Genomic DNA, 19,466 nt, shown 5'->3' on the forward strand with positions numbered 1-19,466 from the left:
GTTGTACTACACTGCCATTACTGTGTGTATGGCTACTATTTCAGTGTGTTATGTAAACTATCCTGTATTTGTATTTATTAGGGATCCCCATTAGCTGCTGCCAAGGCAGCAAGAAAACTGTACAGATGTCAGCTAATTTAGATAAATGATAGAATGAATGCTTCAATCAAGACATTTATTCTTGAGAGTACTGATTTATTTATTAGTCTATCAATTATTTGCCTTTCACGAATGGCGCAGCGATCTAAGGCACTGCATCTCAGTGCTAGAGGCATCACTACAGACACCCTGGTTCGAATCCAGCCTGGATCAAAACTGTCCGTGATTGGGAGTCCCATAGGGTGGCACACAATTGGCCCAGTGTTGTCTGGGTTTGGCCGGTGTAAGCCGTCATTGTAAATAAGAATTTGTTCTTAACTGACTTGCCTAGTTAAATAAAGGTTACATTAAAAAAAATATATAATTCTAGGTTATGACTGAGAAGCGGCTGGCCTACCATAGGCCTATTTGACTAGACAAGTTAACTAAAATAGCCCAACAAATTTAGGAAATTATAAACAAACATGTTGTTTAAAAGTGTATTCCTACACCTCTGGGGAAAAAAGTAATCCCACTGTCTCTGCCTGTCATACAAGGAGGCTACAGCGTCTGCTGCACACCTCCCTCTACGGCCGTTGCTTCTTGCCACTATCCAGGCCAAGTAGCCCACGTCCTCTGTAGTGTCTGGCTGGCTAGCTCTGCCTCCTCCATACACTGACTAGGCTACATATAACCCAGCTTTATAAGGAGACATTGTTTACTTTTCTACTTGTAACATGCACTTGACATGTTGAGTTCTCTGGGGCAGCTAGCTAGACAGATGTAGATTGGGGCCACATGTTCTAAATGAGTTTGTTATTGTTTACATTCCAAAAAAGGTTTGTAGGTATATATTGGTCGTATGACCATCACAGCTCTGAGTCCCATAGGCCCTTGAGCTAGGAGTTTACCTCCATACTGTTACAATAATACTACACAATAATAACAGCCACAACAGTAATAAGAAAAGTAATAATTATAACAATAACAGTAATAACAATAGTAATAAAAGGAGTAAAAAAGTATAGTAATAATCAATAACATGATCATTTATTATTTCTATTTCTACTTTGCACATTCTTCCACTGCAAATTTACCATTCCAGTGTTTTACTTGCTATATTGTATTTACTTCGCCACCATGGCCTTTTTTTGCCTTTACCTCCCTTATCTCCCCTCATTTGCTCACATTGTATATAGACTTATTTTTCTATTGTATTATTGACTGTATGTTTGTTTTACTCCATGTGTAACTCTGTGTCGAACTGCTTTGCTTTATCTTGGCCAGGTCGCAATTGTAAATGAGAACTTGTTCTCAACTTGCCTACCTGGTTAAATAAATAAATATTTAACGAGGCAAGTCAGTTAAGAACAAATTCTTATTTACAATGATGGCATACTGGGGAACAGATTTTTACTATGTCAGCTCGGGGATTCAATCCATCAACCGTTCGGTTACTGGCCCAACGCTCTAACCACTAGGCTACCTGCCGCCCCAAACAATAATAACAATAATACTATTAACAATACAAATACAAATTATTATAATACATAGTATTTATATAGTGATTTCCAAGGACCCAACATAGTCTCTCCCCAGCTTCCTCTTTCTGAAGCTCCACCTCAGTAAAGAATGTTTTAAACATCTGACCCTGGTTGGCTGACCCCAGCAGCTCTTGGCTTCTATCCTGATCCTCATACTAATGTACCACAAGATAATAGAACAATGAATACTGACTCACTGCTAACACTCTGCCTTGAAGTAGATACACACACTGCTAACACTGTGCCTTCCGGTAGATACACACACTGCTAACCACACTGACTGGCAAAGTATACTGACACATTAATGACTATACACACTTTTATGTTTTCTTGAAAGTAAGCACATATTTATCGGAAGATAGGATCTGTTTCAGAGAATGAACGGTGGAAATATGCCTCACACCTCTGGTCGCCCTTCGTATGATTATTTTTATTCAGAGACGTTGTGTCAGTCTGTCTAAGATGTTCTGCCACTGCAGGCTGTGCTGCTCGGGGAAGGAAACTATGTATGGGCTTGTGGTTGAAGTGACAGACAGACCCACATGAAGTGTAAGAAATGTTTAACGTGGTTGAGGGCAGGCAACTTTTGACCCTGTCTGTCAGCGTGAGTTTAAGCCTCTTTAGGGTGCGAGGTTATAGCACACAGGTAAACAACGGAGAAATAAGGAGACACAAACACACAGAGTAGTCGTACCTTGCAGCCTTCACAGGCATGGACTCCGTAGTGGAAGCCAGAAGCTTTGTCTCCACAGACTCGACACTCTATGTTGAGTAGGGAAGCGGTGGTGTCGTCCTGTAGCTTGGAGTAGAGAGGACTGCTGTCTGAGTGCTGGGGAGGAGACTCTGGCTCCAGTTTTATACAACCTGAGGGACAGAACAGACAGAAACACTGATACAATGACAAAGACAGAGCAGGGTCACACAACATGCACATTCATATAGAAGAGATGTTGTTGTGTTAGTTATATTTTCAAATGCTAGCAAATATTTGATCACACACAGGTCTCACCGTGTCCTTCCTGAACCTGGCTGTGGTTGTACATGTGGTCCATGTATGCAAGGTGGTGTCCCAGGGCAGGGCTGGAGCCAGGGCTGGGGCAGGGCTGGTAACCCTGGCCAGGTCTAGGGCTGAGGTGACTGGGGCTGTAGCTGGCTTGGTAGTGGTGGGCCTGGGTGGGTCTGGGACTGTTGCTGGCTTGGTAGTGGTGGGCCTGGGTGGGTCTGGGGCTGTGGCTGTCTTGGTAGTGGTGGGCCTGGGTGGGTCTGGGACTGTGGCTTGCTTGGTAGTGGTGGACCTGGGTGGGTCTGTAGCTGGAGATGGTGGGTCCGTGTTCGTAGTCCAGGCTAGTGTAGTCCAGGGTGGTGAATGGTTTCATATCCAGAGAGTGAGAACTGTCATCAAGCTCATCCAGGTGTACAGGGGTCAGACTGATGCCCATTGGCCATGCGAGGAGCTGGGTATCCACCATGTCTGTTAGAGAGAGGGGAAGAGAGGGAGGGAGGGGAAGAGAGGAGGAGGGAGAGTCAGGATCTGTGTGTGTGAGAGAGTGTGACAATGTGGTAAAAGACTAACTGATACAAAACATTTTGAGTCCTCCCGTCTGATTCCCTCAGGCTTGTCAATTCAGACAGATTGAAAACATATTGAACTATACCGCTGACACAAGTCCTCCCTTCTGCTTCCCTCAGGCTTGTCAATGTGAGGCCATTTCAGACTGAGATTAAAAAGATATGTGAGCTCTGTTGTTCTGTAATAAACATTCTGCATGCTTACCATCAAGACCATTTGAGACCCTCCTATTCCTACTAGTCTACAGAACTGTGTTCATAGTAGGGGCCCTCCTAGTGAAGTCTACAGAACTGTGTTCAATCTCCGAACTGAACATATCCTGTGAGATAGTGAACTGAACTCTAACTTGGTTGACCTCCAATCAGTGACTGATGAAACCCACTGCTCTGAACCCATGTGATGTTACACTTAACTTTATATAACCAAGGCTATCCTTCACTATTAACAGATACCAGGGGAAATACTACTCCTCAAAACAAACAGAATTTATAACATGGGGTCTAACAGTACCAAGCCCTAGTAGTAGTCTAAGCAGATAAATAATTTATAACATGGGAAAGTGTTAAGATGAAATCTAACAGTACCAGGCCATAGTAGTAGTCTAAGCAAAGAGCTCTTGGAAATACTGTGTGTACATATTTAGTTATTTAAAAATTGAATTGTGTTTTATTGCATATGTGGTGGTTTTGACCCACAGACTAGCATATAAACTGGCACGTCAACTCTTTTTGGCTAGGCGAGCTAGCTGGCTAATAATTTTTGTTCAAATGATGCATGACCTGTCCCCAACGTCAATGGTTGTGAATATGGGGAAAGGTCTGTCCGTGAAAGAGATGTTCTGCTTTTTTGACACTCAACAAAAGCAAGTTCTGCAGGCTCTAGTAATCTTATCTTGATTATTGCCAAGTCGTATGGGTCAGGTGCTGCAAAGAAGGACCTAGAAAAACTGCAGCCGGCCCAGAACATAGCGGCACGTCTTGCTCTTTACTCTTATCAGAGGGCTTATATAAATGCTTTGCATGCCAGTCTCTCTTGGCGAAAAGTAGAAGACAGACTGCGTCACTTCTTGTTTTTATAAGAAACATAAATGTGTTAAATTCTAATTGTTTGCATAGTCAACTGACACACACACATACCCCACCAGATGTGCCACCAGGGGTCTTTTCCCAGTCCCCAAATCCAGAAGAAATTCAAAAAAGTGTATAGTATTAAATAGAGCCATTTTGCTCAAATGAACAGCAAGTCTGGTTTCAAAAAACAGATAAAACAGCACATCACGGAACAACACCTGTTCTTGTCTATTAATGTTCTATATTATGTTTTGTGTGGACACCAAAAAGAGTAGTTTTAGTTTATTTATTTGCACCAAAGACGACAAGTGATAAACAATACAGGTAAAACAATTATTTAAAAAACAATGATGTGCAGGTGTGGTTGGAAACCCAAGGGCTGATAAATTCCACACCACAAAAACACAATATACAATACATAAGTACAAACATGAAGAAAGGTTTTATTTATTCGCACCACAGAAGTGAAAGACAAAACAGTACAGATAAAGACAGATAAAAACAGTGTGCAGGTGAGGTTGGAAGACCAAAAGGGCTGATATGAAAACCACAAATATAAGTACAAAAAAACAAAAACCTTTAATCAATCAGTTAAACAAAGCATATTAACTATAATTGTACATAACATACTCAGTAAATAGGAAAAAACATGTTTGATTATGTGCGTGTGAGTGTTATTGTCATGTTCTGACCTTTATTTCCTTTGTTTTGTATTTATTTAGTATGGTCAGGGAGTGAGTTGGGTGGGCAGTCTATGTTTGATTTTCTGTGATTTGGGATTTCTATGTTTCGCCCTAGTATGGTTCTCAATCAGAGGCAGGTGTCATTAGTTGTCTCTGATTGAGAATCATACTTAGGTAGCCTGGGTTGCACTGTTTGTTTGTGGGTGATTGTCTATGTTGATGGCTTGTTTCAGCGCAGCTCGCATTAGCTTCACGGTTGTTATTTTGTTTACTGTTTTTGTATAGTGTTTCAGTGTTCAGTTCTTTCTTTAATAAACATTCAACATGAACATATATCACGCCGCATTTTGGTCCTCCGATCCTTCTCGCCTCTCCTCTTCAGATGAAGAGGAGGACGACCGTGACAGTTATGCTACATGGAGGGGATTATTGGGTAGTTTGGTTCATCAGGCTGACCCCAAGTCTTCACTTGAAGTAATTGAGGGATGATGGGGTTTTGACAGCATGAAGATAAGAATTCCAGAGTATGGTACCTTTTGTATCTGATAGTAAATTCTATGTGAGGTGGGGAGGGTGAAGGTTATCACAGTGGCTTGTGTTATATAGATGGATTCTTTGTAATGGCGCCGGAGGGGATGGCTGCCATTTTGCGTTCTCCAAACCAACTGTGCTATTTAGAAGAAAACAATTGCGTTGTTGTAACTTATATTTTAACTTGTTTTTTACATAATGTTGTAGCAACCGTCACTTATGACCGAAAATAAGTTATTGACATCAGAACAGCGATATAAAGAAAAGGGGACGGAGGTCAGGCTGCCTTCTGAGAATTTGTAGGCGAGTGAGTAAATCCCTCTGCCATCAGTCCTATTAGCCAAGTTGAAATCATTGGATAACAAAATGGATGAGCTCCGATCAAGGATATCCTACCAAAGGGACATTAACTGTAATATCTTATGTTTCACCGAGTTGTGGCTGAACAACGACATGGATGACATCCATCGGCAAGATAGAACAGCTGCCTCTGGTAAGACAAGGGGTGGGGTTCTGTGTCTATTTGTAAATAACAGCTGATGCACTATATACCAAGAGTTTTTATCGTAGCTGTTTGTTTCCCACCACAAACAGATGCTGGCACTAAGACTGCACTCAACGAGCTGTATAGGGCCATAAGCAAACAGGAAAATGCTCATCCAGAGTGGCTGGGGACTTTAATGCAGGGAAACTTAAATCCATTTTACCTCATTTCTACCAGCACATTTGGGGCAGCAGGTAGCCTAGTGCTTAGAGCATTGGGCCGGTACCAAAAAGGTTGCTAGATCAAATCCCCAAGCTGACAAAATAAAAATCTGTCATTCTGCCCCTGAACAAGGCAGTTAACCCACTGTTCCTAGGCTGTCATTGTAAATAAGAATTTGTTCTGACTTGCCTAGTTAAATTAAACAAATGTTAAATGTGCAACTAGAGAGAGAAAACTCTTAACTAACTTTACTCCACACACAGAGATGTGTACAAAGCTCCCCCCACCCTCCATTTGGCAAATCTGACCAAAAAACTATCCTCCTGATTCCTGCTTACAAGCAAAAACTAGAGCAGGAAGTACCAGTGACTTGCTCAATAAGGAAGTGGTCAGAGGACGCAGATGCTAAGCTACAGGACTGTTTTGCTAGCACAGACTGGAATATGTTCTGGGATTCTTGCAATGGCATTGAGAGGTACACCACATCAGTCACTGGCTTCATCAATAAGTGCATCGATGACATCGTCCCCACAGTGACCGTGTGTATGTACCCCAAACGGAAGCCATGGATTACAGGCAACATCCGCACTGAGCTAAAGGGCAGAGTAGCAGCTATCAAGGAACGGGACTCTAACCCGGACGCTTATAAGAAAACCCGCTATGCCCTCTGACAAACCATCAAACAGGCAAAGGGTCAATACAGGACAAAGATTGAATCGTGCTATACCAGCTCAGACGGGGGCAAATCCAAGGTTGATGCAAGGATATCAAAGAAACTAACAATGTCAGGATAGGGTGGCCGATAGACGGATCCAATTACCACTTTAACCACCAAAAAATTAGCAGGAGGGAATTTCTATGAAAAGAGATTCAACATCAATGAGGTCCTCTATTACAAAGACTTGAAAACATTTCTGAACTAAAACGGACCCTCACTTGATGTTCTACAGTGGTGAACAGCATTATAAGGAGACATGTCATAAAGCGTGGTTGTCACTTCAGTCAACCATGTTTCTGGAAGGGCAACAATGGAACATTCATGACTGAGAGAAGACCGATAATGAACAAGGTGGTCATGATATTTAGGAAGACTGAACATTCAAATGAAAAGGTAGAAAATCAACTTGACTTGGATAAACTGCTATAAAGGTTGTTAAATTGCTTATCATAGTAATCACAAGTGATAGCCTCATCTCTGGTAAATCTCAGTAATTTTTTTATCTGGATCAACACAATAATGATATTTATTTGGCTTCATTAATGTCTAATGGGTTAGGAAAATATGCAGTATTTTGTTTTTTTTATGTATTATTTCTTATACTGTTACCCCAGAATCTTAAGTCTTATTACATACAGCTGGGAAGACCTATTGGCTATAAGAGCGACGTCAACTGACCAGGAATACGACTTTCGGGAAGCAGATCCTCTGTTTGGACCACCAGCCAAGACAATGAATCAGATTCCAGTAGGCGACCCAAAACAACAGCGCCGCAGAAGGGGCAGACGGAGCGGTCTTCTGGTCTGGCTCTGTAGATGGGTACGTCGCTCACCACTCCCGAGTATACTACTCGCCAATGTCCAGTCTCTTGACAACAAGGTAGACAAAATTTGAGCAAGGGTTGCCTTCCGGAGAGACAGAGATTGTAACATTCTCTGTTTATAAGCACCCGGTTTCTTCACGCATCGCGCCAACAAACAAAAATCTATCTGGTAAGAAGAAGGGCGGGGGTGTATGCCTTATGATTAACGAGTTGTGTTGTGATCATAACAACATACAGGAACTCAAGTCCTTTTGTTCACCTGACCTAGAATTCCTTACAATTAAATGCCAACCGCATTATCTACCAAGAGAATTCTCCTCGATTATGATCACAGCCGTGTAAATCCTCCCCCCCAAGCAGACACCTCGACAGCCCTGAAAGAACTTCATTGGACTCTATGTAAACTGGAAACCACAAATCCTGAGGCTGCATTTATTTTATTTATTGTATACACAAGGCTAATCTGAAGACAAAGCACCCTAAATTTTATCAGAATTAGTGACCCGGGCTAGCAAAATTCTGGATCATTGCTACTCTAACTTCCGGGACGCATACAAAGCCCTCCCTCGCCCTCCTTCGACCACAACTCCATTTTGTTGCTCCCACCCTATAGAGAGAAACTAAAACAGGAAACGCCCGTGCTCAGGTCTGTTCAACGCCGACCAATCTGACTCCATGTTCCAAGATTGCTTCAATCACGTGGACTGGGATATGTTCCGGATAACATCCGGACAACAACATTGATGCATACGCTGATTCAGTGAACGAGTAGTGAGGTCTGTACAACACATCATAGTTGTAAAATTGTAAGATATTACTGCACGGTCGGAATTAGAAGCACAAGCATTTCGTTACACTCGCATTAACATCTGCTAACCATGTGTATGTGACCAAAAACATTTGATTTGAAGACTTCAGAGGATTATGACACTTAGAGCAATGTGTGTTTTTGGTCATGAGGTTTGGTGAAACATGAACAAAGTAGAGTAAATGTGTGTGCGTGTAAGTACGGTGTGTGTCAAATCGGTGGACTATAGTGGAGTCACTTGCCATAGGCTGAGGGGGGCAGCTGATCATACTTCAGGTATGTGATGTTGTGATGTCTTTCCTTCTTCAATTACTTGTGGCAGCAGTTCCTTTTGAGGTGATTTTGGCTCCCTTCAGGCATTTGGCTCTAATGAGAATCTATAGATCTTGGCCGTCCATCGGGAAGAACGTGCAATTCCTATGCGCCCGCTCCATCTCAATGAGTTTGAGTCCAGTTTGAGTTTATCTTGGCCTGGACTTCTTTTTGTGGAGTGAGTAGTTAGAGTGTAGTGTTGATACGTATTCACATCTCTAAAGAACTGTTGGTGTTGACCCAGTAGTTCATGGAGTGTTGTGTTGATACATATTCCACTTCCACATTGAGCTTGGCAGAATTTTTTTTGTCTAGTATTAGCCATGCTGCAAGCTTATTGTGAGCTAAAATGAGTTCCCAAACACTATCCACACCCCCCATCCTGAAAACAAGCTCCACCAGTGAAATGGCAAACACACACAGCTTGATTGATAAACAGAGAGAAGGCAGAGGACTTATTCACTGTATGGATCTGACTTCACTTTACTACATTTATTGTAATTTAGCAGACACTCTTATCCAGAGCGACTTACAGTGCATACATTTTCATACTTCCACCACATACTGGTCCTCCGTGTGAATCAAACCAACAACCCTGGCATTGCAAGTGCCACGCTCTACCAACTGAGCCACACGGGACCTAAACGAGCTGGAGATCACCAACTCACAAGTTGTAGCTGTGGATAAAAGCAGTAAGCAGGGCAGTAAGCCAAAACACCGGTGGAAGATGCTTGGGAGAGACAGTGGTAAGAGCATTCACTTAACCACAGAAGGAGAAGCATGAATGAAGTTTGTTAATACAGATAAATTGTAAATGTATAAATTAATAGATCACTAAATCACCCCCCCAAATGTATTTATTTACACACACACACACACAGTGGGGAGAACAAGTATTTGATACACTGCCGATTTTGCAGGATCTTACAAAGCATGTAGAGGTCTAATTTTTATCATAGGTACACTTCAACTGTGAGAGACGGAATCTAAAACAAAAATCCAGAAAATCACATTTGCATGATTTTTTTAAGTAATTAATTTGCATTTTATTGCATGACATAAGTATTTGATCACCTACCAACCAGTAAGAATTCCGTCTCTCACAGACCTGTTAGTTTTTCTTTAAGAAGCCCTCCTGTTCTCCACTCATTACTTGTATAAACTGCACCTGTTTGAACTCGTTACCTGTATAAAAGACACTTGTCCACACACTCAAACAGACTCCAACCTCTCCACAATGGCCAAGACCAGAGAGCTGTGTAAGGACATCAGGGATAAAATTGTAGACCTGCACAAGGCTGGGATGGGCTACAGGACAATAGGCAAGCAGCTTGGTGAGAAGGCAACAACTGTTGGCGCAATTATTAGAAAATTGAAGAAGTTCAAGATGACGGTCAATCACCCTTGGTCTGGGGCTCCATGCAAGATCTCACCTCGTGGGGCATCAATGATCATGAGGAAGGTGAGGGATCAGCCCAGAACTACACGACAGGACCTGGTCAATGTCCTGAAGAGAACTGGGACCACAGTCTCAAACAAAACCATTAGTAACACACTACGCTGTCATGGATTAAATTCCTGCAGCGCACGCAAGGTCCCCCTGCTCAAGCCAGGCATGTTCAGGCCCATCTGAAGTTGCCAATGACCATCTGGATGATCCAGAGGAGGAATGGGAGAAGGTCATCTGGTCTGATGAGACAAAAATAGAGCTTTTTGGTCTAAACTCCACTCGCCGTGTTTGGAGGAAGAAGGATGAGTACAACCCCAAGAACACCATCCCAACCGTGAAGCATGGAGGTGGAAACATCATTCTTTGGGGATGCTTTTCTGCAAAGGGGACAGGACGACTGCACCGTATTGAGGGGAGGATGGATGGGGCCATGTATCGTGAGATCTTGGCCAACAACCTCCTTCCCTCAGTAAGAGCATTGAGGATGGGTGGTGGCTGGGTCTTCCAGCATGACAACGACCCGAAACACACAGCCAGGGCAACTAAGAAGTGGCTCCGTAAGAAGCATCTCAAGGTCCTGGAGTGGCCTAGCCAGTCTCCAGACCTGAACCCAATAGAAAATCTTTGGAGGGAGCTGAAAGTCTGTATTGCCCCAAAACCTGAAGGATCTGGATACGGTCTGTATGGAGGAATGGGCCAAAATCCCTGCTGCAGTGTGTGCAAACCTGGTCAAGAACTACAGGAAACGTATGATCTCTGTAATTGCAAACAAAGGTTTCTGTACCAAATATTAAGTTCTGCTTTTCTGATGTATCAAATACTTATGTCATGCAATGAATTACTTAAAAATCATACAATGTGATTTTATGGATTTTTGTTTTAGATTCCGTCTCTCACGGTTGAAGTGTAACTATGATAAAAATTAGACCTCTACATGCTTTGTAAATAGGAAAACCTGCAAAATCGGCAGCGTATCAAATACTTGTTCCCCCCACTGTATGTATGTATGTGTATATATATATATTTGTTTTGTTTAAATGTGTGTGCATGTGAGTGTGGGAGAGTTTGGATATAAGGAGGAGATTAGCAACAGCTACTGAGGATCCTAAAAATACAAACACACCAAATCTGGACACTGTACCAATTTGTTTCACCTGGCAGCTGGTTCCTTGATCTTTTGTTAACATCAATTGAACAGTCATTTGAGAGGAATAGGAGATGCAATTGAGGAATTCAGTGCTGAGAACGACTGACTCTGAACTGTGTGTGGTGAGCTTTCTGCCACCCAGAGCTGCTGAGGCATCACCCAAGTGGGTGCACATTGTGCAGGAGGCCAGTGTATTGGTTGACCTAGCTACAGTTGAAGTCAGAAGTTTACATACACCTTAGCCAAATACATTTAAACTCAGGATTAAATGTCAGGAATTGTGAAAAACTATCTAAAAAATTCCCTGTTTTATGTCTGGTTGGATCACCGATTTATTTAAGAATGTGAAATGTCAGAATTATAGTAGAGATTTATTTAAGCTTTTATTTCTTTCATCACATTCCCAGTAGGTCAGAAGTTTGCATACGCTCAATTAGTATTTGGTAGCATAGCCTTTAAATTGTTTAACATGGGTCAAACATTTTGGGTTGCCTTTCCACAAGCTTGAATTTTGGCCCATTCCTCCTGACAGAGCTGGTGTAACTGAGTCAGGTTTGTAGGCCTCCTCGCTCGCACATGCTTTTTCAGTTCTGCCCACAAATTTTCTATGGGATTGAGGTCAGGGCTTGGTGATGGCCACTCCAAAGCCTTGACTTTGTTGTCCTTAAGTCATTTTGCCACAACTTTGGAAGTATGCTTCTGTCCATTTGTGATCAAGCTTTAACTTCCTGACTAATGTCTTGAGATGTTGCTTCAATATATCCACAATATCCCTTCCTCATGATGCCATCTATTTGGTGAAGTGCACCAGTCCCTCCTGCAGTAAAGCACCCCCACAACATGATGCTGCCACACCCATGCTTCACAGTTGGTATGGTGTTCTTTGGCTTGCAAGCCTACCCCTTTTTCCTACAAACATAACAATGGTCATTATGGCCAAACAGTTCTAATATTTGTTTGATCAGACCAGAGGACATTTCTCCAAAAAGTACGATCTTTGTCCCTATGTACAGTTGCAAACCGTAGTCTGGCTTTTTTATGGCGGATTTGGAGCAGTGGCTTCTTCTTTGCTGAGCGGCCTTTCAGGCTATGTCGATATAGGACTCGTTTTACTGTGGATAGAGAAACTTTTGTACCCTCCAGCATCTTCACAAGGTCCTATGCTGTTGATCTGGGATTGATTTGCACTTTTCACACCAAAGTACGTACATCTCTAGGAGACAGAACGTGTCTCCTTCCTGAGCGGTATGATGGCTGCGTGGTCCCATGGTGTTTATATTTGCGTACTATTGTTTGTACAGATGAACGTGGTACATTCAGATGATTGGAAATTGCTCCCAAGGATGTACCAGACTTGTGGAGGTCTACAATTATTTTTCTGAGGTCTTGGCTGATTTCTTTTGATTTTCCCTGTGATGTCAAGCTAAGAGGCACTGACTTTGAAGGTAGGCCTTGAAATACATCCACAGGTACACCACCAATTGACTCAAATGTTGTCAATTAGCCTATCAGATGATGTATTGGTTGACGTAGCCAACTATAGCTAGGCTACTCATGAAGATGTTGTGGTTAAGCTAGCTAGCCAACTATAGCTAGGCTACTCATGATGATGTATTGGTTGACGTAGCCAACTATAGCTAGGCTACTCATGATGATGTATTGGTTGACGTAGCCAACTAGAGCTAGGTTACTCATGATGATGTATTGGATGGTTTGTTTTTTTCTTTGGAAGCGCTTTGAAATTATGAAAAGCACTGTGGACATCTATATACTTTTAAAAAATGCAACATGAAACCATTTCAATTATTTTACTGAGTTACAGTTCATATTACGCCCTAATCTATGGATTTCACAGGACTGGACAGGGGCACAGCCATGGGTGTCCCTGGGAGGGCATAGGCCCACCCACTTGGGAGCCAGGCCCGTCAACTGGGGAGCCAGGCCCAGCCAACCAGAATTAGTTTCCCCCCACAAAAGGGCTTTAATAGAAACAGAAATACACCTCCGTTTCATCAGCTGTCCGGGTGGCTGTTCTCAGGTGAAAAAAGCCGGATGTGGAGGTCCTGGGCTGGCATTGTTACACAGTCTGCGATAGTGAGGCCAGTTGGGCCAAATTCTCTAAAACGACGTTGGAGGCTGTTTATGGTAGACAAATTAACATTCAATTCTCTGCCACCAGAGCTGTTGGCAATTTCTGCAGTCATCATGCCAATTGCAAGCTCCTTCAAAACTTGAGACATATGCGGCATTGTGTTGTGTGATGGATTATCTTGGCAAAGAAGAAATGCTCACCAACAGGGATGTAAACAAATTTGTGCACAAAATGAGAGAGAGGTTTTTTTGCATATGGAACTTTTTGATGATCTTTTATTTCAGCTCATGAAATATGGGACCAACACTTTACATGTTTATATTTTTGTTCAGTTTAAATTATTATTATTATTGGCCAGTGTTGAGATGAAATCTAACAGTACATAGATTTCACCTCAACACTGTCCTAACAGTAAAACACTTTAAAAGGTGTTCAGGGGATTTTTAAATAGACCAATAAGAGTGTCTATGCCAAGTATGCCATGTATATTAATAGGACAGCATTATAAAATCAGTAGTTAGAGGATAAACTAAAATGGGTCGAAATAACTATCAATGACTTCCAGAATAAAACCATGGTAAAAACATCCTCCTTTAAATTACTTATTGTTTCCTTCATACTGAATGGGTGGAATGTGGACAACAGAAGTTAACGGGAGTCCACTTCAGCTTACGGTAACTGGCACATTGTTCCAAACAGGGAAAGGAGGAGAGAAGCCAACTGCACTATAGAAAGGTTTTGTTCTGGATTCACTAGGCAAGTAACTATTATTAATAGATTAACACAGGTTTCCGTCCAGCAGTCCAATGGACATCTATTCTATTCACTATCTGGTAAACAGGGTTTTAATGCGGATGGACTTTTGCTCTGATTGGCAAAGCCTTGATACACACACACACACAGAGAGGGAGGGAGCTGCTGAGAGAGAGAGAGAGAGAGAGAAACTCCCCAGACCATCTAAAGGCCCCGAATGACTCCCTGGAGGCCAAGTTTTGCAACAGTCATCATCAGATGGAGACACTGTTTTTCTGTCCCAGCCTGGTCTCAACCAGAGGCCTCATGCCCATGGACACCCAGGAGACATGTGTCCTGTAAAGTCTAGATCCATTAGTAGGGAGAAAATACAGTGCCTTCGGAAAGTTCAGACCCCTTGACTTTTTCCGTGCTACTTTACAGCCTTATTTTAACATTTAAAAAAATGTCCTCAGCAATGTACAAACAATACCTCATAATGACAAAGTGAAAACAGGTTTTTAGAAATGTTGGTAATTTATTAAATATAAAACAGATACCTTATTTACAGACCCTTTGCTATGGGAAATTTACGATGAAGTATTCACTCCCTTTGCTATGAAATTGAGCTCAGGTGCATCCTGTTTCCCATTGATCATCCTTGATGCTTCTACAAATTGATTGGAGTCCACGTGGTAAATTCAATTGATTGGACATGATTTGGCAAGGCACACACCAGTCTATATAAGGTCCCACAGTTGACAGTGCATGTCAGAGCAAAAGCCAAGCCATGAGGTTGAAGGAAATGTCCGTAGAGCTCCGAGACAGGATTGTGTCGAAGCACAGATCTGGGGAAGGGTACCAAAACATTTCTGCAGCATTGAAAGTCCCCACAGTGGCCTCCATCATTCTACAAAAGGAAGAAGTTTGGCACCACCAAGACTCTTCCTAGAGCTGGCCGCCTAGCCAAACCGAGCAATCTGGGGAGAAGGGCCTTGGACAGGGAGGTGACCAAGAACCCGATGGTCACTCTGACAGAGCTCTAGAGTTCCTCTGTGGAGATGGGAGAACCTTCCAGAAGGACAACCATCTCTGCAGCACTCCACCAAACAGGCCTTTATGGTAGAGTGGCCTGACAGAAGCCACTCTTCAGTAAAAGGCACATGACAGCACGCTTGGAGTTTGCCAAAAGGCACCTAAAGGATTCTCAGACCATGAGGAACAAGATTCTCTGGTCTGATGAAACCAAGATTGAAATCTTTGGCCTGAATGCCAAGCGTCACGTCTAGAGAAAAGCTGGCACCATCCCTACGGTGAACCATGGTGGTGGCAGCACCATGCTGTGGGGATGTTTTTCAGAGGCAGGGACAGGGAGACTAGTCAGGATCGAGGCAAAGATGAACAGAGCAAAGTACAGAGTGATCCTTGATGAAAACCAGCTCCAGGGCGCTCAGTACATCAGACTGGGGCAAAGGTTCACCTTCCAACAAGACAAGGACCGTAAGCACACAGGCAAGAACCATGCAGGAGTGGCTTCGGGACAAGTCTCTGAATGTTCTTGAGTGGCCCAGTCAGAGCCCGGACTTGAACCCAATCAAACATCTCTGGAGAGACCTGAAAATAGCTGTGCAGCAACGCTCCCTATCCAACCTTACAGAGCTTGAGAGGATCTGCAGGGGAGAAACTCCCCAAATGCAGGTGTGCCAAGCTTGTAGCATCATACCCAAGACGACTCAAGGCTGTAATCGCTGCCAAAGGTGCTTCAACAAAGTACAGAGTAAACGGTCTGAATACTTATGTAAATGTGATATTTCAGTTTATTTTAAATAAATTAGCAGACATTTATTAAAAAAACAGTTTTTGCCTTGTCATTATGGGGAATTGTGTGTGTGTGTAAATTTAATAAATTTTAGGACAAGGCTGTAACATTAAATGTGGAAAAAGTCAAGGGGTCTAAATATTTTCCGAAGGCACTGGATACAAGCGTATACTGTACAATATACTTTACATGGATTCCTTTATACAGAATTAGGAAGAGGATTTTACATTTGGCCATTAGAACTAAAACAGTTAGTTAAATACAGCCTGAAAACCATTCATTTCAGCAAAAGTTCTCAGAACTCAAAAACTGTCCAGTTGTGCTGATGATTATACAATGTTTATTTAAAACAGTCGGCTGATGTTGCAAGAAGATTCCCAGAAAACAGTTAGTCTGTTCTTTACATGGAAACCTAAAGAAAACTACAGATGTTGTGCACAACAATTTGGTGCATTTTAGGAGAACATGGATATTTCATTTAAAACATTTGCTAAAAAAGATCCATTATCCTGTTAGATGTTAGATGAATTCCTAACTAAAAGGTAATGGGAATCTTAGCAAATTTTCTGGGAATGTTTCCGTTTGCTGGGTAGTCTGTAGTGTGTAGCGTGTAGTCCGTAGTCCAGTGTGAAGTCTGTAGTGTGTAGTAATGTGTTGTGTATAGTCTATAGTGTGTGATGTCGTTTGTAGTCCGGTTTGTGAAGTGTGTAGTATGTAAAATGTACTGTGCAGTTTGTAGTTAGCAGTCTGTGTGTAGTCTATAGCATGCAGTCTGTAGTTTGGTCTGTACTGCTTAGTTTGTAGTCTGTCGTGTGTAGTGTGAACTATGTGATATGCAGAATGTAGTCTGTGGTCAGTCTGCACTGTGTAGTTTGTACTGTGCAGTACACATTATATAGTGTGTAGTCTGTAGTCTATAGCATGTAGTCTGTAGTGTGTAGTCTAGTGTGTTATCTGCAGTGTGTAGTCTAGTGTGTAGACAAGTCAAATTGTAGTCTAGTCTTTAGTGTGTAGTCTGTACTGTTTAGTCTGTAGTGTGAACTGTGTAGTGTGTAGTCTTTGTAGTCTGTAATGTATTTGTGTAGTCTACAGTGTGAAGTATGTAGTCTATAGTGTCTTGTGTGTAGTGGAGTGAGTAGTCTGTAGTGTGTAGTTTGCCACTACAGACTGCCCACTATAGACTACAATGTGTCGTCTGTAGTTAGAAGTGTGATATGTGTAGTGTGAAGACCGTAATGAGTAGTCGGTACTGTGTAGTCTAATCTGTAGTCTTTAGTCTAGTCTATATTATGTAGTGTCTAGTCTGTAGTGTGTAGTCCGTAGTCTATAGTGGGTTTTCTGTAATGTATAGTCAGCAGTGTGTAGTCTGTAGTATTTTGTCTAATGAGTAGTCTGTAGTGTATAGTCTAATGAGTAGTCTGTAGTGTATAGTCTAATGAGTAGTCTGTAGTGTATTGTCTAATGAGTAGTGTATAGTCTAATGAGTAGTGTATAGTCTAATGAGTAGTGTATAGTCTAATGAGTAGTGTATAGTCTAATGAGTAGTGTATAGTCTAATGAGTAGTGTATAGTCTAATGAGTAGTGTATAGTCTAATGAGTAGTGTATAGTCTAATGAGTAGTGTATAGTCTAATGAGTAGTGTATAGTCTAATGAGTTGTGTATAGTCTAATGAGTAGTGTATAGTCTAATGAGTAGTGTATAGTCTAATGAGTAGTGTATAGTGTATAGTCTAATGAGTAGTGTGTAGTGTATAGTCTAATGAGTAGTGTGTAGTGTATAGTCTAATGAGTAGTGTGTAGTCTAATGAGTAGTGTGTAGTCTAATGAGTAGTGTGTAGTCTATGGTGTGCAGTATGTAGTGGTAATGTGTAGTCTACAGTGTGTAGTCTGTAGTTTATGGTGTGTAGTATGTAGTGGTAATGTGTAGTCTACAGTGTGTAGTCTGTAGTCTATGGTGTGCAGTATGTAGTGATAATGTGTAGTCCACAGTGTGTAGTCTGTAGTTTATGGTGTGCAGTATGTAATGGTAATGTGTAGTCTACAGTGTGTAGTATGTAGTGGTAATGTGTAGTCCACAGTGTGTAGTCTGTAGTCTATGGTGTGCAGTATGTAGTGGTAATGTGTAGTCTACAGTGTGTAGTCTGTAGTCTATGGTGTGCAGTATGTAGTGGTAATGTGTAGTCTACAGTGTGTAGTCTGTAGTTTATGGTGTGCAGTATGTAGTGGTAATGTGTAGTCTACAGTGTGTAGTCTATGGTATGCAGTATGTAGTGGTAATGTGTAGTCTAGTGTGTAGTCTGTAGTCTATGGTGTGCAGTATGTAGTGTGTAGTTAGAATTCTGATGTGTAGTGTGAAGACCGTAATGTGTAGTATCATGCGTAGTCAGTGCTGTGTAGTCTAATGTGTAGTATGTAGTCTATATTATGTAGTGTCATGTCTGTAGTATATTGTGTAGTCTATAGTGTTTAGTCTGTAGTCTAATGTTAATGTTTAGTCTGTAGTTGTAATGTGTAGTATATTGTGTAGTGTTAGAAGTATGAAGTCCATAATGTGTAGTATGTAATGTGTAGACGGTACTGTGTTGTCTGTAGTCCGTAGTGTATATTGTGCATTGTGTGGTCAAGTATGTAATCTGTACTATGAAGTGTGTAGTCTATATTGTGTAGTCTATAGTTTGTAGTCAATATTGTTTAGTCTGTAGTCTAGTGTGTAGTCTAATTTGTAGTCTATAGTGGTAATGTGTAGTCGATTGTGTAGTGTGAAATCTGTAGTCTTGTGTAGTATGTAGTCTTTTGTGTAGTTTATAGTGTGTAATCGTTAGTCTCCTGTGTGTAATATGTAGTGTGTAGTCTATAGTGTGGAGTCTGGAGCAGTTAGTGTGTAGTCTACTGTGTGGAGTCTACCATATGTAGTATATAATGAGTGATTAGTAATATGTAGTCTATTGTGTAATCTGTAGTGTCTAGTGTGTAATCTGTAGGTAGTAGTCCGTAGTGTGAAGTGTGTCGTATGTCGGCAATCTGTAGTGTGTTGTGTACAGTCTGCAGTGTAAAGTGTCATTTGTAGTCTGTAGTGTGTCGTCTGCCGTATGTAGTCTGTAGTCTATTTTGCAGTATGTAGTCTATATTGTGGTGTGTGGAGTCTGTGGTGTACACCTCATTCCTGCAGGAAGGAGTCCTTCAGTGGAACCACATCTCATTGATGCTGACAGCACTGTGTCTTAATCTAGCCATTTCCCAGACCACAGTTACATTGTAATAGCAGGGTGTGTTTTTTTACCAGAATAGTTACATTGTTATTCTTTTGATTTTCTCCTACCATATCTATTGTGTTATATTCTCCTACATGATATTGACATTTCTACAAACTTCAAAGTGTTCT

At 41.7% G+C, this 19,466-nt stretch overlaps 1 protein-coding gene across 3 annotated transcripts in view; it reads right to left on the reverse strand.

Moving 5' to 3' along the window:
* Positions 1-19,466, reverse strand: part of pparg (peroxisome proliferator-activated receptor gamma) — a 146,672-nt gene that overhangs the window by 101,090 nt on the left and 26,116 nt on the right. For 2 of the 3 annotated variants that reach the window (XM_042306115.1, XM_042306113.1), the window contains exons 2-3: positions 2,623-3,093; positions 2,317-2,486 (exon numbers count right to left, since the gene is read on the reverse strand). In XM_042306115.1, the coding sequence (XP_042162049.1) occupies positions 2,317-2,486; positions 2,623-3,091 (639 nt within the window). In that variant the 5' untranslated portion in view covers positions 3,092-3,093. The remainder of the gene's footprint in view (positions 1-2,316; positions 2,487-2,622; positions 3,094-19,466) is intronic. The other variant, XM_042306114.1, reaches the window with a different exon arrangement.

This window comes from Oncorhynchus tshawytscha, linkage group LG25 (genome assembly GCF_018296145.1).
Source record: "Oncorhynchus tshawytscha isolate Ot180627B linkage group LG25, Otsh_v2.0, whole genome shotgun sequence".
Taxonomy (NCBI): Eukaryota; Metazoa; Chordata; class Actinopteri; order Salmoniformes; family Salmonidae; genus Oncorhynchus; species Oncorhynchus tshawytscha.